At 39.7% G+C, this 21,942-nt stretch overlaps 2 protein-coding genes across 20 annotated transcripts in view; one reads left to right on the top strand and one right to left on the bottom strand.

Annotated features, from left to right (window-relative positions):
- CEP15 (centrosomal protein 15) overlaps nucleotides 1–21,942 on the bottom strand; it is a 431,988-nt gene that overhangs the window by 76,131 nt on the left and 333,915 nt on the right. The window lies entirely within an intron of this gene.
- Nucleotides 1–21,942, top strand: part of CADPS (calcium dependent secretion activator) — a 434,367-nt gene that overhangs the window by 167,603 nt on the left and 244,822 nt on the right. For all 19 annotated transcript variants that reach the window (XM_087708812.1, XM_087708811.1, XM_087708807.1 and 16 more), the window contains exon 4: nucleotides 14,786–14,866. In XM_087708812.1, coding sequence (XP_087564938.1) covers nucleotides 14,786–14,866 — 81 coding nt within the window. The remainder of the gene's footprint in view (nucleotides 1–14,785; nucleotides 14,867–21,942) is intronic.

The raw sequence follows: 21,942 nt of genomic DNA, 5'->3' as shown, positions 1-21,942 counted from the left end.
AGGGACGTTAGGCACGCTGGTGCGCATGGGGTGAGGTCAACAGTAGACAGTCTAAGGTTAAAATTATGGAGGTTTGGGGATGTAACAACAAAGTCAGGTAGAGCATTCCAGGCATTGACCAATCTGTTACTGAAGTCGTATTTTCTGCAATTGAGTTTGGAACTGTTTACCTTGAGTTTCTATCTATTGTGTGCTTGTGTATTATTATGGTTGAAGCTGAAGTAGTCATTGACATCAAATGGGACATTTTCTACCACTAGAGTTTGTGTGAGAATTAAGGAAGGAGCCAGTAATGCTTAGATCAGAAATGATAGTTATAGAGATAGTTATAGATAGAGATATAATTCAGCTTTGAGGCCATAAAGCATCACATCCATCTGCTTTCCCAGAACCTGGATTTTGTGCAGGTCTGAAACCACTTTCTGAAACTGAGTGATAGTGGTTTTAGGGATCCCCCATATCTAGTGATCTTCTGTCATTTGACTCTAAAACTTCACCCAAACTATGGCTTGGAGTCTACTACTTCATCCAGCCAAGGAGATACGTTGTGTAGCATAATTTTAAACTACTAGCAAGTCCTGGTGGGGGAAACATGAAAGTTTTTATTGAAACCAGAATTCTTCTATATTAATCTAAATATTTTAATTTTAAATAGAGCAGTACATAGTATATTGAGAAGAAATGTAAACCACATACTCCTGTATTGATTTTGAGGAAAAAAGACCTCTGATATGCAGGATTTAGGTTGCAATATTTGATGATGTTTTTCACCTTTCAAATTTATGACCCTGGCTCGAAATACTGATAAAAAGGCTTAAGTCTAGAAGAATAAATAATCTACAACATCAAGCAAGCAGTCATTCTAACAAGTATGATATACAATTTTTTCCCCTCCATTGGTGTTGCAGTGATGGAGAAGGATAATTTTGATGCCATTAAAGGTATCAAAAGGTAGTCCTTGATTTACAACCATTCATTTATTGACTGTTCAAAGAGTGGTGCAGTGGCCTAGAGGTGGAGCTCTCACAATCAGGAGGCTGTGAGTTTGATCCTAGGTAGAGGCAGATATTTCTCTCTCTGGGCACAATGAGAATATATCTGCTGAACAAAACTGCATTGGCAACAGGAAGGGCATCCGGGCATTAAAACACTCTGCTAGCTCCATTTAGTTGCCCAGATTCCACCCCGCAAGGGATTATGGGGTCATTAAATGATGATGACCATTCAAAGTTATGACAGTGCTGAAATGGTCAACACTGATCCTTTTTCACCCTTATGACTGTTGCAACATCCCCATATTCATATGATCAAAATCCGGGCAATTGGCATGTATTTATGGCAGTTGCAATGTCCTGGGGTTACATAATCACCATTTGTAACCTTGCCAATTGGCAAAGTCAATGGGTCAGGGAGCCAGATGCATTGAACGACCTCATGATTCACTTAACAAATGCAGTTATTCGCTTAACAACTATGGCACAAAATGAAGCACCATGGCATCTCCTAATAGTTGCCTTGCTTTGCAACCAAAAAATTGGGCTCCATTGTGGTTGTAAATTGAGGACTATCTATACAATCTTCTTGGACCCTCCCCAAAGCTTTGTCAGAAATGCCAAAGTTGAACTCGGTGCCTTGTCTCTTTTACACAAAAGAGAGGAGCAAGCAAAGATGGTCTGGCAGCCAGAGGTTCCAAATGGGTTCATGATCCCATTGAAAACAAAGACTGGGAAAGAAAATTACTGACAGCAAAGTTGGGCAAAGAAGTTAGTACTTGACAGCTGGTGGAGAAACCTGGCTCTATTTTATCTCAGTCCATCTTCCTATTATTGCAGATATGCAATAATAAATATTTGAATTTTGGGAAAAAGCAAATGCTCCTTTTTCTCACTACCGCTGTAATTATCTTGCCCACTGCCATGATGTAATAGAATGTGATATAGACCATAATTATCTGTACAGTGTGAGATCCCAAAATAAACACCAGGCAAGTTCTTAGAGAAAGTTTACACTCTTTTAAAACCTCCCATGTAAACATTGCGGGACGGCAATGTTTTTAAGTAGTAATATCTTAGCAATCCATTTTGCTAGCTATTTGTTTGTACAGGCTAAAATACCAAACAACTTCTGTTTGGTATTTTAGAATAGACCAGCATTGTCTGCCTTCAGATTTTAAAGCAACTGGTGTACATCTGCATCAGGAGTGGGTTCCTGCCAATTCTAACCTCTTGTATAGAAGAGGTTCCACAAATCTACAATGCCATTTAGAACCGGTTCCAGTTCCCTCCCCCCCCCTGCCCATCCACATATCATCAAGATGAAGAGCGAGAGGAGGAATTCTGGGAGTTGAAGTCCACAAGTCTTAAAGCTGTCAAGTTTGAACACCCCTGGGGGGGGGTGTGTTCCTAAAGGGTTAGGGTGCAAGGGCCTTGTAACTTGACAGCTTTAAGACTTGCATGCTTCAATGCCAGAGTTCCTGAGCCAACATGATTGGAGGAGGAATTCTGGGAGTTGAAGTCCACAAGTCTTAAAGCTGTCAAACTTGAAAACCCCTGGGGGTTTTTTTCTAAAGGGTTAGGGGTGCAAGAGTCTTGTAACTTGATAGTTTTAAGACTTGCATGCTTCAAATGCCAGAGTTTCTGAGACAACATTTTGGTTGCTAAGCAAGAGCGTTGTTAAGTGAGTTTCACCACGTTTTACAAGTTGGCCACGCCCATCCAGTCACATGGCTGGCAAGCCACTCTCACCCAGTCACATGGCCAGCAAGCCACTCCCACAAAGCAAGCCACACCTATAGAAAAGGTTCTAAAAAAATTTGAAACCCACCACTGATCTGCGTGATGTATACAGTACATGCATATCTATCATATAATTTTCTTTTGTATCAAGCATAAAGGAAAGGAAAGAAGCAAAAAAAAATTTAACCCCAAAATTAAAAGACATAAGATCAAAAAATATATAACTAAAGCTAATATATGCCAATATTTCTCCTTTGTCTTTGAAGTAATCTTTCATTCTCCCACAGTCACATACTGATGTATATATTTTGTTCAACTTCATTTAGCTTGGTATTTAAACCTTAATAATTCAGTTCATTCTTGACCTTATATTTATTTATGTATGATACAGGGACTCTGGGTGGCTTAGGTAAAGGTAGAGGTTCCCCTCGCACATATGTGCTAGTCATTCCTCAAAGCTGAAGAGCCAGCACTGTCCGAAGATGTCTCTGTGGTAATGGGGCCAGCATGACTAAACACCGAAGGCGCACAGAACGTTGTTACCTTTCCACCAACGTGGCCCCTACTTTTCTACTTGCATTTTACATGCTTTCAAACTGCTAGGTTGGCAGAAGTTGGGAGAAGTAACGGGTGCTCATTCCCTTATGTGGCGCTAGGGATTCAAACTGCTGAACTGCCATCTGGTCGACAAGCTCAGCATCTTAGCCGCTGAGCCACCGCATCCCTCTGGGTGGCTTACAATATGTTAAAAAGTAGGTGAGGGGAGTATTGCAATACAATTAAAATTAGAAGGATTAAATAGAGAAGCTAAAAACCAAGAAGATGAGTAGGTTGGGAGAGGGAAACTTTCTCTAGCCATTTATTTTAATGATAAATAAGCCATAACTACCTTGTTCAGATGTAATATTTAATTATGCTTTATAGATTATAATGGTTGAGAAGCTCCTAGCTCACTGACTTAGTATTCCAGCCTTCCAACCATAGGCGTGTTCCTTTCGGCACAAAACCTTCAGGGATAGGATTAATGAATTTAGTGTAATACAACATATTCTTCTTTTTTCCCAAACATACTCCCTAGGCGCTGCTATTTTCATTTATTTGTTTATTTTATTTAAAGAACTGGCCTGTTTGCCTTGCTCACCCGTGATTCAAGGCAACTCACAAGCCCTAGGCAGCTCTTTTTAATAAAAAGAACAAGATAAAAAGGGAACAAAATCTTTCCACCAGGCACCAGACCAACCATATTTATTGATCCCTGACTCAACTTCCATCCTGGTTCAGTTCTGGAATTCTGGACCTTCCAGAAGGCTAAAGCACTAGAGCCTCATGAATCTCCTGTGGGAGGCTTTTCCATAGGCCTGGGACAAGAAGATGCACCTCCACGATTTCATCAAATCATAGGAAATGACTTGAAGCTTCTCTACCTTTCCTTCCTTCCTTTCTTCCTTCCTTCCTTCCTCCCTCCCTCCCTCAATTTATTGGCAACCATATTAACACAGGGTAATTTTAGGCAGCTCACAATATTTTAAAAAATGAAACTATATAAATGAAATACTACAAAAGTATAAATATAGAAAATACAACTGCTAAAAGTTGGAGATGGAGGGAGTAGGATGAGCAGGAGAAGTGGGATCTGATATTAACTCCCCTCAACATTGGGGAACTTTAAAAGTGATAACCAGCCCTTTGAATTGTATCTGGGATGCAATGGGGAGTCAGTGCAGTTCAGCCAAAGTGGTTTAACATGGATCTGGATATACCACTGCATTCAGAATCAGTTCTTCCTGTTCATCTGAAATAAGCACAGTGTCAACTCTGAAGCTGGCATGACTGAGGCCATCTTTGAGGCTTCAGTGTTGTCACAAAAGAGATGAGGGTTAGGGAGGGGGGGAGTTGAGATAGCTGGAGAGGTTTGCAGCCAAAACAAAATAGTTCCCTCTGGGAACCAAGGACATTCCCACAGGTGACTGGAGAGAGGAGGAGTGAAGTTACCAAGTAACTAGGCAGCACTTTGATTGGACCATGTGGCTGATTTTTGGGAAGAGGGGGGAAAACTTTTATTTTTAATTAGATGAAAACAGCAGGAACCATTAGAGTCAGTTTTTACCTATATACAATATCATGTATCCAATAAAACTGTTCTTTAAGGAATCTACCTGCCTCAGAGTTCTGTTTGCTGTGGGTATATTACTTGGAATCCTGGCACACAGTCCGATAAACAGCTTGCTTGGACAAATATTTACATACAGTACCAGAGGTACCAGTTCGCACCAGTTCGGTAAAACCAGTTCGTCAAATCTACCGAACCGGGTAGAAGAGGTTCCACCAGAAAGCAGGCCACATCTACAGAAGAGATTTCAAACACACACACACACACAGAGAGAGAGAGAGAGAGAGAGAGACTCACACAGAGAGAGAAAGAGAAAGGAAGGAAGGAAGGAAGGAAGGAAGGAAGGAAGGAAGGAAGGAAGGAAGAAAGAAAGAAAGAAAGAAAGAAGAAAAAAGAAAGGAAAAAGAGACAGAGAGACAAAAGGAAGGGGGGAGAGAGAGAGAGAGAGAGAGAGAAAGCCACTCCCACCAGGTCATATGGCTGGCAAGCCACTCCCACAAAGGAGGCCACACCAACAGAGTAGGTTCAAAAAAAATTTGAAACCCACCACTGTACAGTACCATTTCCTTTTTACCAGCTTTTGCACATCCTTTATTTTTCTGTTGTTAGTAAGCATTCTACCTTCCAAACTTTCTTTTCAATTTTGGTCATATGTTGAGGATTACCTGGGCACATTCCTGCCCCCAATCTATTCTGTACTTCCTCATTCTTTCTGTTTCTGCAGTCTTTGTACTTTCACTCTAACTTCCTTTCTTCCACATCTATCTTTCTCAAATCCCCTCTTGCCTATATCAAATAATGGTTTGTACCACATTCAGAACCTCTCAACACTCTTGTATCCTTCTCTAATACTCTCAGTTTTTCATCATAAACAAATCAACAATGTTTTTCAGTTTATTCCTTCGCCATGGGTACTTATAAATAAATGTATGCCTAAACTATATAGTATATTTGAACAAATGGTTATTTTCCTTAAAAAAAACCTCTCCACTATCTCTCTTTTCATTCATTAATGGGTACCCAAAGAGCCCTAATGTTTTTTTGTACTCCAATCTTTTTTGCATTCACTTATCAACATCATATATTAGTATAATTTCCCCAAGATTGCACTTATTCAGAACATTTTTTTCTCAGAACTGGGAAGTGGATCTGCCATTATCCTAATTCATTGAAACATAACTTCCCACTACACAGTATCATCCACCTATGGATTTTTATTTTCAAACATGAACATTGAGATTATATCAAAAGTAGACAGTCAATCAGTCAGACAGACAGACAAACAGACATCCTTTTACATTTATAATTAAATATATGCATTCACTTCCATGCAAATATCTTTCATTATTCTGGGCTTTAATTATGTAAATATTATATTATGTAAAGTGCTCACAGTAAGCTGGAGCTGAGTGTTGATTAAAATCTATAGAGATAAATAAATAAATAAAATAGCTAAATATGATTGCATGTATTCTATTGTGTTCTCTCTCTTACTCTCACAAATGCACAAGGTATCTATTTTTTTCTTTCTTTCTTTCATTTCATTCATGGTGTTACCACCTCACAAGATTCCATATGTCCAGATTATCACCACAATATTGACTTCTACAGCCCAACTTGGCTGCATCATAGAATCATGGAATTGGAAAGGTCATTAGAGGTCATCTGTTCCAACCCTCTGTTCAGTACCTATTCTGATGACCCTCCAGGCTCTGTCTGAAGACCTTTAGCAAAAGATAAACCCATCACATCCAGGGCAAATTCTACTGTCAGTAAATTCCTCTTGTGGTTTCTTGCTTGAACCTGGACCAACAGACAACCCTTCTTCTCTGTGAAAACCCTTCAGATCTTTGTAGATTGCTTCATCTCCTCTCAGTTATTTTTTTTAAGGATGCAAAAAATATATGATCCTTCAACTGTTCTTCATAGAGTACCTAGGCAGTTCACTACCTTGATCATTGTCTTCTGCACCTGCTTCAGTTTATCATTGTCTTTTTTTAACTGTCTTGTACACAATATTCCAAATGAGCAGAATCGAGTGGAACAATGACTTCCTGCGATCTGGACTCTGTGCTATGGTTAATGCATCCCAAGATAGCTTTTGCATTGTTAGCAGCTGCATCACATTGGTGGCACATCCTTAGCTCGTAGTTCACAAGGACACCCAGATCCCTTCCGTGTATTCTGCTGCCAAGCTAGGCTTCACCCATCCTGTTCTTGTGTCTTACATTTTTCCCATCCTTGCATTTCTCCCCATCAAATTCCATCCTATTCACTTCCGCCCACTGCTCAAGCCTATCTAGATCTTTTTGGATCTCCTCCCTTTTATTTAAAGCATTAACCTTTCCTCCCAGCATATGACATGCAGAAACGTTTGAAGTGTTTCCTCCACTGATTTAGGCAAGTCATTTTTCAAAAGGCTGAATAGTCCAGAGCATAGGATGCAATCCATCAACATTTCGACATAATCTTTCTTTTAATAAGATAAATGCATTCTAGGTAGCACTGGGCCACCTCTAGCATTCTCTTTTAAAGGTAAAGGACATAAGTTCAAAAGTTAGGTTAATATTACATCACAGAAAAAATAGTTGAAGCTTGGAACCAACTTCCAGACCAACACCAGCGTATGACATGGCTCCCCAAATCAACACACACTGTGGAAACTTCACACTGGACTTCAGGCATCTTGCAGTGTGTGCCTCTTCATTCTTCCTCCATACTCTGGGTCCTTGGTTTCCAAATGAGATGCAAAAGTTGCTCTCATCAGAAAAGAGGACTTTGGACTACTGAGCAACAGACCAGGCCTGTTTTTCTTTAGCCCAGGTAAGACACTTCTGATGATGTTTATTGTTCAGGAGTGGCTTGACAAGAGGAATACAACATTTGAAGCCCATGTCCAGGATCTGTCTGTGTGTGGTGGCTCTTGATGCACTGACTCCAGCCTCAGTCCACTCCTTGTGAAAGTCTCCAACATTTTTGAATGGTCTTTTCCTGACAATCCTCTCCAGGCTGCGGTCATCCCTGCTGCTTGTGCACCTTTTTCTTCCACACTTTCCCCTTCCACATAACTTTCTATTAATGTGCTTTGATACAGCACTTTGGGAACATCCAACTTCTTTTGCAATTACCGTTTGAGGTTTTCCCTCCTTATGGACGGTGTCAATGATGGTTTTTGGCACAACTGTCAGGTCAGCAGTCTTTCCCATGATTGTGATTCCTACTGAACCAGACCGAGAGACCATTTAAAGGTTCAGGAACACTTTGCAGGTGTTATGGCTTCATTAGCTGGTTAGAGTGGGACACTTTGAGCCTAGAATATTGCACCTTTTCACAATATTCTAATCATCACAATGACAAATAACAGCTTGAACTATCTTGCTTTGCATGTAATGAGTCTATCTCATATATTAGTTTCACCTTTTAAGTTGCATTACTGAAATAAATGAACTTTTGCACGATATCCTAATTTTTTGAGTTTCACCTGTATATATAAGTGGGGGTGTCAGTATGGGTGTTCCAGCTTAACTCTGGAATGCCTCAAGCAATTTCAAACTTGGTACACAGATGATTTGCTATCTGAAAACAAATATTTTGGGGGTAAGGAACCCCTAGCACCCCTCAGGGTGTGTGTTCTGTTAAGATACAGCCTGTTATGCCTTAAAATGGCTTCTACCGTACTGCCATAAAATGGCTTCTATTGTACAGCTGTATTGCCATGTTAACGGTTTCACAGTACTCCACAAGGGGGCTCCCTCTGGTAAAGGGAGAAAATCCAACATTGGAAATTATGTTTGGCCTGGGATTATTTTTGAGGACAAATATACGGATTAGGATAAATAAATACCTGGGCAACGCAGGGTTATCAGCCAGTTGAAAAAAATTTTAAAAACCAAAATAATAAATAAAACAATTAATTAATTAAAAAGAAAACAAAAACAAGACAAAAACTCAAAGGGCAGACTTGATGCACCATTGGGTCTTTTTTCTGCTATCAATTTTCTATGTTTCCACATAAGGATATTACCAGTCAGTTTTAGCGTGTTTTGGCTAGTATGCCACAAGTACAACCAAAACCCAGTGTTGCCCCAAGCCTACTCTGACAGGCTGTGACAAGAACCTCGGGAGACAGGAGGAAGAGTCACAGCCAGGGTAACAGTCAGATAAGGGATATCTCAGCCCACAGGCAGGAATGGGGATGGAGAAAGCATCACAGAAAAAGCCCTCCCTAATTCTCCAGAAGGTAAAGGCAATGGAGGAAGAAAATGCTTTCAGATTTGGGAGAATCTGCTACTGAAGTCTTACAATAAGTGTACCAGAGGTAATATTTAGCTGATTCTCTGCAGTTCGGGAGAACCGGTAGCGGCTGCTGTGGGAGACTCCGCCCATTTGCCCCAACGTAATGCATGAGCTCTGCTCAATGCCAGAAGGCGGTGTGTTCATGCTCACTTTTTTGAACCAATAGGGAAGGTAAGTGAATCCCACCTCTGAAGGGTACTGTCAGGTCCGGTTTTATGTCTGGACTACCTTGAAGGGCTGACACTTACTCATTGTCAAGTGTGCCTCATTTAACATCCAAGAAAGGAATCTCCCAACTCCATTTATTTAGAGAAAAAATACTTTTACTGGATATGAAATGAAAACAGCGAAAGTGAAGCAAGATCTGAGGCAAAAAAGCACGAGTTTGTACATATCAAATGTCCCTCCCTGCAGATATCCCAGCCCAATGTCCAATCTCCAACCTCCAAGGTTATCATATGAGTTGCATCTTCAGGTTGCCTCATTCAGTTGGTATGCAGAGACGGTTGGCCTTGCCCAAACCTAAACACGAGCCTTCAGCATGCGCAGAAGATGATGAGAACAAAACTCCCTTTATCGAGATGTCTCCACCAGCATGTTTCTCCTCCCAAATACCATGAGACGCTTCCCTCCCCATTACTATGGCTGCTGATATCAAGCATGCGAGATAGAGGCTGACACTCATGCTATTCTACACACAGTAGGATCTCTAATGGAGAGATCTTCTTGCAAATCAGTGCACCTTTGCCTGCATCCCACAAACCTAGTCGGTACGTGCAGCATACGGGGCACATGTTCAGGATGCTTATAAAGCAATTAATATTTATTTATTCACAATGTTTACAAAAGGTCACTTGCTAACAAAGTGCTCTGCTATCTCAGAAAGACATGCTTTAAAAATGTAATATTAGAATACCAAGCATTCAATCAGACAGTACATTTGCACTTAACGTAGCCTGCATTATTGAACGCTAAAGGCTAGTTGTACAAGACTGTTGAAATAATATGACAGGTGAAATTAGACTCAAGCCTTAAAGATCAGCTTTTAGAAGGGCGGGGGAGTTTGGCTCCATTTAATGGGGCAGCTAACTAATTTTAGACCCTGAACTTCAATGTTTGGACAAGAGATGGGAAGTCATTTTGGACAGTCTCATGTATTATAGATTGTTCTTAACTTATGAACACCACTGAACCTCACATTGTTGTTGTTAAGTGAGTTTTGATGTTATGACCTTCCTTGCCTCCTTTGTTAAGTGAGTCACTGCAGTTGATAAATTAGCAACACAATTGTTAAGCAAATGTGACTTCCCCATTGATTTTGCTGATTGAAAGTTTGCAAAAGATGATCACATGACCTGTGGACACAGCAACGGTCATAAGTATGAACTAGTTGCCAAACATCGGAATTTTGATCACATGATCATGGGACTGCTACCAAGGTCGTAAGTGTAAAAAATGGTCATAAGTCACTTTTACCAGTGCCATTGTAACTTTGAATGGTCACTGAATGAACTATTGTAAGTCGAGGACTACCTATATTTGGGTAGAAAGTTTGTAATACTGTAATCATATTTTGTACTAAAAAAAGAATGATACATTTTCCCAAAAGTCATCTGGGAAAGATTGAGGGGCAAGAGAAGAAGGGGACGACAGAGAATGAGGGGGCTGGCTGGAGTCACTGAAGCAGTAGGCGTGAGCTTAAATGGACTCCAGAGGATGGTAGAGGACAGGAAGGCCTGGAGGAACACTGTCCATGGGGTTGCAATGGGTCAGACACAACTTCGCAACTAACAGCAACAATGTCCTACCATTGAACTTTTGAAGAGAAGGAAGAGGAATTCAGATGGCCAAAAAATGTATAGAAAGAGCAAAGGGAGAAAATAGCAGAAGACTGAAGCCTTCTGCTAGGAAAAGAAAAGGCCTGTAAGCAGGCAGACTATACCTCAATCTCTATCTATCCTCCCTGCCCTGCTAATAAACCAAGTTGGAGATATAAGCCAGTTCATAAAGAATAAACCACTTACACAGTCTCATATGCTTCTGTATACCGGGCATCTCAATTTTGAAAGCGAAGCACAGAACTGTTCCTTTAATTTTGCATTTGCAAGCAAAAAATTTCAGACTTGCCCTAAGAGTATTTTCAGCTATGTTTCTTGTGTCAGAGCAAGATGTACACCGATCCCAACCAAATACAGACATCGCAGTACATCTATTTTTATTGAGCAAAGGTCTTTGTGAACTTTGCAAACTCAATTGATTTTTTTTTCTTTTCGCCTGGAGAAGAAAAATAAAGGCCTTAAATGATAATTGCCTTTCTTTTCTGAAAGATTAAAAAGACTTCAATAGCTCGCCCTCATGCGTTTTAGATGAACAAAATCTTGGCAAAGTGTCAGTTAGGAGGTAACCTAATTTACATCTTTCAATAGAGCCTGATTAATATGATTAATTTGGGGACGCGGTGGCTCAGTGGCTAAGACACTTGAGCTTGTCAATCAGAAAGGTCAGCAGTTCGGTGGTTCAAATCTCTAGCACCGTACAATGGAGCGAGCTCCGATTACTTGCCCCAGCTTCTGCCAACCTAGCTATTCAAAAGCATGTAAAAATGCAAGTAGAAAAAATAGGGGCCACTTTTGGTGGAAAGGTGACAGCGTTCCGTGCACCTTTGATGTTTAGTCATTTAGATTTTAGATTTTATTTATTATTTATAGGCCGCCCTTTTCCCTGAGGGGACTCAGGGCGGCTTACAATTCATGGGAGGGGGTGTGTAAGACAAAACATAAGACAGTACGTGAATAAAAAATAAACAATAAAACACAACTTTCATTCAACATTCGGGTGGGGCGGATTAAAATCTTTATCCCCAGGCCTGACGAGATAGCCAGATCTTAAGGGCTGTGCGGAAGGTCTGGACGGTGGTGAGGGTGCGAATCTCCATGGGGAGATCGTTCCAAAGGGTCGGAGCTACTACTGAAAAGGCTCTCCTCCGCGTAGTCGCCAGTCGGCACTGACTGGCGGATGGAACTCGGAGGAGGCCTAATCTGTGCGATCTAATAGGTCGAAGGGAGGTAATTGGCAGGAGGCGGTCTCTCAAGTACTCAGATCCACTACCATGGAGGGCTTTATGGGTGGTAAGTAGCACCTTGAAGCGCACCCGGGTGCACAGGTAGCCAGCGCAGCTCGCAGAGGATAGGTGTTATGTGGGCGAACCGCGGTGCGCCCACAATCACTCGCGCGGCCGCATTCTAGTCATGCTGGCCACATGACCACGGAGATTCAGACAGCGTTGGCTCTTCGGCTTTGAAGCAGAGATGAGCACCACCCTCTAGAGTTGGGAACGACTAGCACATATGTGTGAGGGGAACCTTTATCTTTATCTATGATTAATGTGATTGCAGACATGTTTTTTTCTGGTAATGGCACATCCATGTTATCTAGAATGGATATAATTCCTGGACATGATTTAGCATGATTTATACATAGCTTAGATTGAGCAGACCTTAGGTCTGCATGTAGATGCTTGTCACGAATTCAATATATAGTCATAGGTGTCAAATTCTCCTGTGAGCAAAACCAAGGAGCTGTCATAGATTGGAGCTTGGGGAAGAAGAGTTTTAGAATAGTGGATACCATTAAATATCCCTCTTCAGATGTTAAATGTTTAAAAAAGAATTTATAGTTGCTATATGAAAGTTACAACAAAACAATATAGATAGTCCTCAACTTATGACTGTAATTGAGTTGCAACTGTGTCACTTGTTAAGTGGATCATCACAAGTCTACCCCCATTCATACAACTGTTACAACCTTTTTTGCAATAGTCATTAGATGAATGATGCAGTCATTAAGCGAACACATTGTCCACAATGGGCAGCAGTAAATGCTAGTTTCTGGCAAAAAACATCATAACTTGCAGTCAGGTCTATGGAGATTCTCAGTCATCCAGGTCATGGTTGTCCCAATGGTGCTTTTTTCAAGAGGCAAGTGGACTTTCTGGTTTTACTTTGAAAACATTTTGCTTCTCATCCGAGAAGCTTCTTCAGCTCTGACTGGATGGTGAGGAATGGAAGGATTTATACTCCTTGCAGACATCTGGTCATTTACATTCTTTTAGTGAGTTGTGAGTTGCTCCTGGTTCAGCTGAATTGGTAGTGGCAGCAGTGGGCAGCTCTGCCCGCTCACCCAGATGCTTCTGCGCATGTGCAGAATCGTTGTGTGTGAGAGAGAGCGCACGCAAGAGTGAACCGGTAGTAAAACTGGTAGAAACCCACCACTGGGTCACCTGAGTGGTGCAAATGGATGTGGAGCCTTCTTGGAACTGCTGAAAGAACTGTGTTGTAGACTGAAGATAGATGATATCATATCCCTCCCCTCTGTTGAGAGAGGGCTGTTCACTTTTGACAGAGATGGCCTCTGACTCGTCTTTCAAACCAGAGGTTCTCTCTGTTCAAAATGTGGACTTTGCTGTCTTCAAAAGAGTCACCTTTGCCTTTTAAATGCAGATGGGCTGCTGAATCTAGTACTGGTCTATTTGTTCTCCTAAGTCATGTCATGCATTTATGAAATGGTTGTTTGGTTTCCCCAATGTGCAGATCTGCACTGCAGTGTAGTGCATATACCACGTTGCCCAGTGTGTATCTGGGTGTTTTATCCTTGGTGTGGACAAGAGTCTGCCTTAGTGTATTCTTGGGTTTGAAGTATGTATGTATGTTGTGTTGGCTGAAGATCCTCCAGAGCTTTTCTGATATTCCTGCAACGTATGGAATGACAATGTTCGGTGGGCATTTATCATAATTATGAATGGTTGCCTAACATTCAAGAACTAGATATAGAGGAAAATATGTTCTTTAAGGTAAAATAACAAAGAAACAAAGTGTGTGTGTGTATGTATGTATGTATGTATGTATGTATGTATGTATGTATGTATTTATTTATTTATTTATTTATTTATTTATTTATTTTTTATTATATTTTTTTAAACTCACCTTTATTAACTTTATAACTCACTCAAGGCAGCAAACATACCTAATATTTTCTCCTCCTCTTCTCCACAACAACCAGAGGTGAAATTCATCAGGTTCTGACAAGTTCTGGAGAACCGGTAGCGGAAATTTTGAGTAGTTCAGAGAACCGGCAAATACCACCTCTGGCTGGCCACAGAGTGGGGAGGGAATGGGGATTTTGCAATATCCTTTCCCCAGGAATGGGAATGGAATGGAGATCTTGCCGTATCCTTCCCCTGCCACGCCCACCAAGCCATGCCCACCGAACCGGTAATAAAAAAAATTGAATTTCACCACTGACAAAAACAACCCTGTGAGGTGGGCTGGGCCATGGGGGAGAATGACTGGCCCAAATCTACCCAGCTGGCTTTCATTCCTAAAGTGGGAGTAGAACTCGCAGGCTTCTGGTTTCCAGGCCAGCAGCTTAGCCATTATACCAAACTAGTCTTCCTTGGTTTATTTTATATATATATTGAATTGTAGCCTACGTATTATCCTTGATTCCCATCAGCTGCTTTTTTTCAAAAGATATACTAGTACGATAAAAGCAGAGGAGGTTAAAATATTGTTTTTCCGTCGACGACATTTTTGTTCCTTTACTGTTGCTGAATCGCTGCTAATGATTTTGTTCTCCTTTTGTGCAGCTGGACAATCCTGACGAGCAAGCAGCCCAAATTAGGCGGGAGCTTGATGGTCGTCTCCAAATGGCAGACCAGATTGCCAAGGTAAGAGACGGGATGGAAGGAAGGGCTGCTGACTGGGTTTGAGCTCCCCCTCCCTTTTTTTAAATGGCTCAGGCAGTGGCAGTGTTTATCAAAAGCTGTCTGTCTATTTATTTGTTGACATTTTCTGTCAGAGAAGCATACGTTCTCCCTCATGGGATCTGCCTTCTGGAAAGAGATCCTCTGGAGATTTGGATGGCTTCCACCCTGATGATGTTCCACATGTTATGGAGATCTGGCTGTTCTCCCAGGTTCTGGGGCAGAGCGAAGGTTGAGCCCCTGATGGATAGATATCTTTTAGTTTATGTATTTTTTTTTTTAGCTGCTCACGATTCCTTTTTCATCTTCTAGAATTTTGAAAAGGATTACAATTGTAAGCTGCCCTAAATTATTTGAAAATTGGATGGCCTACAAATTGTGTGTATGTATAAATAAGTAAATAAATGCCAAGACATTTAAGGGACCAGAGATTTAAAAGCAAATAAGTTGGAAAACCATGTTTCAATAAAAGAGCCAATGAAGTATCGATAGTCCTCAACACACAACTGTAATAGAGTTTGATCGTTATGGCCATAAAGTGTAACCATGTGACTAACCCAATTTTACAACCTCTTTTTTTTCAATGATCATTAAGTGAACACTGCAGTCATTGTTTGCTATGGGGTGTTTTGCTGAAAACTGAAAGTAAACAATGGTTTTCAACCAAAAAAGAGTAAATTGTGGTCACATCAGTGGTGGGTTCCTACTGGTTCGGCCGAACTGATAGTGGTTTGGGAGCCTGGGTCACTGGAACCAGTAGCAACCCAGGCCTGCCACCCCACACCTCCCCGAACCAGTTCTCCAGGCACTCTCTTGTTTTGTTTTTGTTTTGCTTCTGTGCATGTGCAGAATAATTTTTATTGTACTGCGCATGCGCGTGGCAGTAGTGACTGCCGGAACCCACACCTGGGACATGACTGTGGGACATGGCAAACAACCATAAATGAAAGTCGGTAGCTAAGCTCCCAAAATCATATAACTCGTGGGGGGAGGGTGCCTTTTGAGGGGGGTCAAGATTCAAACAATTGCTAAGCGACAGGTTGAAAGTCTGTATAATTGAGAAGATTGAGAAGATCCAGAATACTAAGATTCTCTCAGCCATCTCACAGAGTTCTGGCCCAGGGATAAAAATTAAGGCAGATCTCCAGGAAAGCCATGCAGAGCTCCTGTAGGGAAGGTGGAATATAATTTAAATAATTAATTCTCCTGCCAGCCACTTTCATGCACTACATTAGACTCTGGTCCCGATTTAAATTGGGGGTGGGGGTATTATTTATTTTTTGGTGTTCTTAGACTAGTGGCAGGATGACGGTTGTGTGAATAAAACAAGGAGAGGGTTTGATATAAGACTTAATTTCTAGAAAAAAAGTAAGATATAAATCAAACCAAAATGTAATAGTAATGGCATTTAAAAAGGAAATTGAAAATTACAGGTTACAACAACAACAACAATATCTAAAACATTGCTAAATATCACATGCTTACAGTATTTATTTATCATGGTCATTTGATCAGCATGATGTCATGGAGCACTGCTATCTTCCCACTAAAGTGGTACCTATTTATCTACTCACATGTGCATGCTTTCAAACTGCTGGGTTGGCAGGAGTTGGGGCAAGGATAGGAGCTCACCCTGTCGTGTGACATGCAAGTCTTAAACCCAGGCTGCCGATTTTCCAGCTGTCAGCGGCTTATTTTTGCTTTCTTTGAAGCTCATTTTGCTTTCTTTGAAGCCCACTAGCAACTGTTGCAACTGGGGGGAAGAGGGCATTTGTGAAGGGAAGAGTGCTGGAGGTGTGAATGTACTGAGAAAATTTAACGTGGACACTGAGCCATCTTCCTGCCTTCAAGGACACCAGCACTGGGAAAGGATTAACTGCAGCACCTGAGACACAGGGTTCCCAAAACATTGGAACAGGACCTGACTGGATTACTCTCATAGAGAGTAGAATTTTGGATATAGGGGGCTGTTTTCATTATATGGTTTTCACGTATTTTTTCTTCAGACCTTGCCTCGCTTGTGCTGCACTCAGCATCTCTGGAAAAGTTCCTTTGGAGTCTATGGAGTCAAGAATCATTTTTGTCTAGGGAGCAGGCTGCAGCCAGTCTGAACCAGCTTTATGTGATGCTTGTTGACAATTACAGTAGTTACAGTACAAAATATAGACCTATCCCCCACACAAAGACCAAACAAGAGCCTGATAAAATGGCAGATATGGAAGGAGCATACATAGATCATGGATCTAGTTGAACTAAAGAGGGATGAGGAGGAAAAATAGGACAGAGAAGTAGGGAAAAAAATAGGTGGGCCTGATTACATCAAGCATGGTGAGGTGCCTTAAGAGATTAGATTGTGTACTGTTGTTGAACATCGAAATAGCTGAGATCTCAGATGTAGATCTTGTCAGGCATTCAGTTCCTTCGGTTGTTCTTCTGAGTCTTAACAGATATTGTGTTGTCTTGACACACAGATCCTTTACTGTACATGACAGTCCATGGGGTTGTATCAATTACCAGTTCAGTTCATCTTCAAGTAGCACAGATACACAGTGTCCAAACTAAGCCATCACTTCCTGGGGGAGAGAGGATAATAACGACAATGTTTATGTATCCTGTTTTGCCACGGGGTCTTATGTGGGGAGGGAGGGGATCTTTGAATATGCTGTTTGTTGAGGAAACATTTGTTTTAGCAAAACGCTCCCAAGATATCCATGTGAATCTTTATATTATGAATAAAATCATAATACATTATTTAGCAACAGCATTTGGAGAAGCAGCCTTTCCCTTCTCTTCTTTTGACCCTGCATTGTGTGTTTCAAAAATGTTGTCACAGCAGGTACTTCAGACGAGATCAAAATTAGATGTAAAAATCAACAGAGCACAGCCTTATTTTTATTTCACACGTGTTAGCTTGTATTTGGCGCCTTTTTGAACATTTGAACACAATACAAGATGTCCATGATTTACAGCTGTAATTGAGCCTGGCAATGAAGGTTGTAAGTTGTGGCAGTCATAAAGCGAATTATCCCATGACTGACCAAAATGATTTTATGATCTTTTTTCTGGCAGTTGTAAAACAAATGTTGTTCAGCAAATCCATTGTTCATTTTGAACTGCTTTTTATCTGAAAACCGGAAGTAAATGCCAGTTCGCAACAAAAATAGCATAAATTGTGGTCATGTGATAACAGGATGGCTGTAAATGCAAGCTGGTTGCTGAGAAGCCAAAATGCCATCACATGACACAGGAGGGCTGGCCACTGGAACTTCAGAACCATATTTGAAGTATCTTTGGGGAGATCTTAACTTCAAACAGTCACTAAGTGAATGGTCATAAGTCGTGACTTCAGGTGCTTTGGAGAATATGTGGAAACCCTCTTCTTTGTGGCAGTCCCTCAAATATTGGAAAGCTGCTATCAGGTAGTCTCCCTAGTCTTTCTTTTCATTAAATCAATCATACCAAATTTCTGCAATTGTTCTTCATATATTTTACCCTCCCCTCCAGTTCTGTAATCATCTTTGTTGCTCCTCTCTGTACTCTTTCTAGAGTCTCTGCATTTTTTTTTATATTGTGGTGACTAAAACTGGATGCCATATTCCAACTGTGGTCTTACTAAGGATTTGTAAAGAACTTCATGTTATCTTGATTCTATATCTCTGTTGTTGTTTTCCAAAGAATTCTTATTCTCTTACATACCATTTTAAGTATACATTCACATAATTGGTGTTCTTCTTTACATTTATCATTCTTATACATTTATTATTTCATTTAATAAGTTATAATGTACAATTTGGGTTGCTTTATTTACCATCCTTTCCTCCTTTTGTAACACCTCCTTGTTTTTCCTTTCTTTTCTCCCTCCCTTCTTTACTTCCTTCCTTCCTCTTCTCCTTCTCCTCCCTTCTTCCCTTACCTTTCTCCTACTCCTGCTCTTCCTCTTCCCCTTCCTACCCTCTCTCCTTCTCTTTCTCCCCCTTCCATCTTCCTCTCCTTCCTTACCCCTTTCTTCTTTCCCCCATCTTCCTTTTTTTCTCTCCTCCTCTCTCCCTTTCTTTTTCTATTATTGTTGTTGTGTATTTCAAAACTCAGTTTATGTTTTCTTGGGATGGTATTTCCGCCAAGCCAAATATAATTTAGTATCATTTCTTATTCTCTTACCTTCTCTAGTCTACCCTAGTTATGTTTCCCTCCCTTTATATTTCACTCTTGAATATATACTTATATATTTAATAGTTTCTTTCTGTTTTCCCTTTCTCCCCCCCCCCTTTCCATTTAATAGTGTATCATCTGGGTATTTTATCTTCTTCCTACTTTCTTTTCTAGTTTGCTTTCTCTAGCCAGTCATAGAACCTTCCCCATGTCTTGAAATATTCCGATTCCTCTTTATCCTTTATTTTCATTGTCAACCTATTCATCTCTGCACAATCTAATATCTTTATTATTATCTCTTCATCTGTTGGTAGCTTATTTAATTTCCAATTTTGGGTGAATACAATTCTCGCTGCTGTAGTTACATGTATAATCAAATAAGTATCCTCTTTCTTGAATTTCTCTGGGATAATACCTAGTAGAAATATCTCTAATATAAATATCTCTAATATAAATATCTCTAATATATCTAACAAGAAATTCTATTTCTTGTTGCAACATTTTCTTTAACCATACTCTTATTTTATCCAATATTTTCTTGCTTCTGCACATGTCCACCATGTGTGGTAGTATGAACCTATTGCTTGTTGACATTTCTAACATTTTGCTGACTTGTCTTTAAACATCTTAGCTAGTTTTCCCGGTGATATGTGCCATCTGTAAAATATTTTGTATAAGTTTTCTTTGTAAGCTGTTGACATGGTTAGTTTATAATTGCTTTCCCATCGTTGTTGCCACTTTTCTAGTTCAATCATATGGCCAAAATTCTTTGCCCAAGTTAACATTGTATTTTTTACCACTTCTTCTAGCATAGTTCTAAATAGGTAGCTATATAATTCACTGATTATTTTTTCTCCAACTCTGAACTTCCTAAGTTAAAACCATACTCCTTTTTATCTTTTTAACATCTTGATGGTATTTGCAATTGTGAAAACCAATCTATATCAATCCCTTGTTTTTCTAATTCTTGTTTTTGTTTTAGTTCCCCCTTTTCTGTTAAGATATTATTGTATCTAATAATATTTTTCATACTACTAATATTTGGATGTGTCAATGCTTCCATTGTTTAAAACCACATTGGTATTTCTGAATAATGTTTCCCTTTCACTCTTTCCCATATTGTTAATAATCCATTCCTTATATAATGTCTTTTAAAATAGCCATGTACCCTACTTTTATCATACCACAAAAAAGCATGATTGCAGTTGCAAATAATGCCCCTCCAGTGTCAATAATCTTGTATTTCTCAGTAAAATCCATTCTTTCATCCAAGCTAGACCTGCTTCTTGATAGTACAATTCCTGGTTTGGTAATCCAAATCCACCTTGAATCTTTGCATCTTGTAACATTTTTATATTAATTCTTGCTTTTTTCCCTTGCCATATATATTTCCCCATTATTTTGTTCATACTTTCAAAGAATTTTTTCTCTAGTTTTATTGGTATTGTTTGGAACAGGTATAACAATCTTGGTAATATATTCATCTTTACTACTGCTATTCTTCCCATCAGTGATAATTGTAGGTTTTTCCATCTTTCCAAGTCTATTTCTATTTGTTTTCTCACCTTATAATAGTTATTCTCCTTTAGTGTTTCACATCTTGATGTGAATTGAATACCCAGATATTTCACTTTTTTCACCACTTGTATGTCCAGTTTCCCCATCAACTCTCTTTTCTGTTTTTCTGCCATATTTTTCACCAGAATTTTTGTTTTATCTTTATTAATCTTCAAACCTGCTACTTCTCCATTTTCTTCTATTATTTTAACTAGTTTTGGCCCTGTTTCTATTGGGTCCTCCATAATAAACACCAAATCACTCGCGAACGCTTGTAATTTATACTCTTCTTTTTTGACCTTCATACTTTTTATCTCCTTATTTTGTCATATTTCAAAATCTCTAGTGTCAGTATAAATAATAATGGTGATAGTGGTCATCCTTGTCTAGTTCCCGTTGTAATCGCTATCTTTCCAGTCATATCACCATTTACCATTACCTTTGCCGATTGATTATTATGTATGGTTTTAATCATATTTATAAATCCCTCACCAAATCCCATCATTTGAAGTTGCATTATCATGAATTGCCAGTTGACATTATCAAAGGCCTTTTGAGCATCTAGAAACAACAACCCCATTTGTTTTTCTGGGTGGGCTTCATAGTACTCTAGCGTATTCAATACAATTCACATATTGTCTCTGATCTGTCTCTTGGGAAAAATCCATTTTGGTCTATGTATATAAATTCATTTAAAAGTCTCTTCATTCTTTCTGCCATTATTGATGCAAAAAAAATATAATCCACATTAATAGTGAAATAGGTCTGTAGTTCTTTACTTGTTGTGGATCTGACTCTTCTTTTAGTATAAGCATTATATATGCCTCCGTCCAGGTTTCTGATATTTTTGCCTCTCCTAATAAGTCATTGAATATTACATTACATTACTTAACACTTCTTGTAGTGTTTGATACAGTTCTGCCGGTAAGCCATCTGGTCCTAGTGTGTTCCCCTTTTTTTGCCTTTTGATGCCTTCTGTTACCTCCATCATTGTAATTCTTTGTTCTAGTGCCTTCTTAATTTTTTCTAGGATTTTGATGATACTAGTTTTCTCTAAATATTGTCTTATTTTCCCTTCTGGAATTCTCTCATGCTGATACAACTTATTATAGAAGTTCTCAATTATTGTTCTCTTTTTTTCATTTAAATGTTGTATATTCCTTCTTCATCCACCAGTTGACTTATCAGCCTTTTTTCTCTTTCCTTTTTGATCTTGTAGGCCAGCCAACGCCCTGGTTTATTTGCGTTTTCAAAGAAGTTTTGTTTTGCCGATTTTATTTTATTTGCCAAGTCCTCATTTTCTATCAGGTTCAATTTACGTTTTTGCAGTTCTA

The sequence above is a fragment of the Thamnophis sirtalis genome, unplaced genomic scaffold (assembly GCF_051295495.1).
Source record: "Thamnophis sirtalis isolate CommonGarterSnake01/CBP01778 unplaced genomic scaffold, rThaSir2_p1.2 scaffold_3, whole genome shotgun sequence".
NCBI classification, from domain to species: domain Eukaryota; kingdom Metazoa; phylum Chordata; class Lepidosauria; order Squamata; family Natricidae; genus Thamnophis; species Thamnophis sirtalis.
Note: the sequence above shows the minus strand (reverse complement) of the source record. Positions and strands in the feature narration are given on the sequence as shown.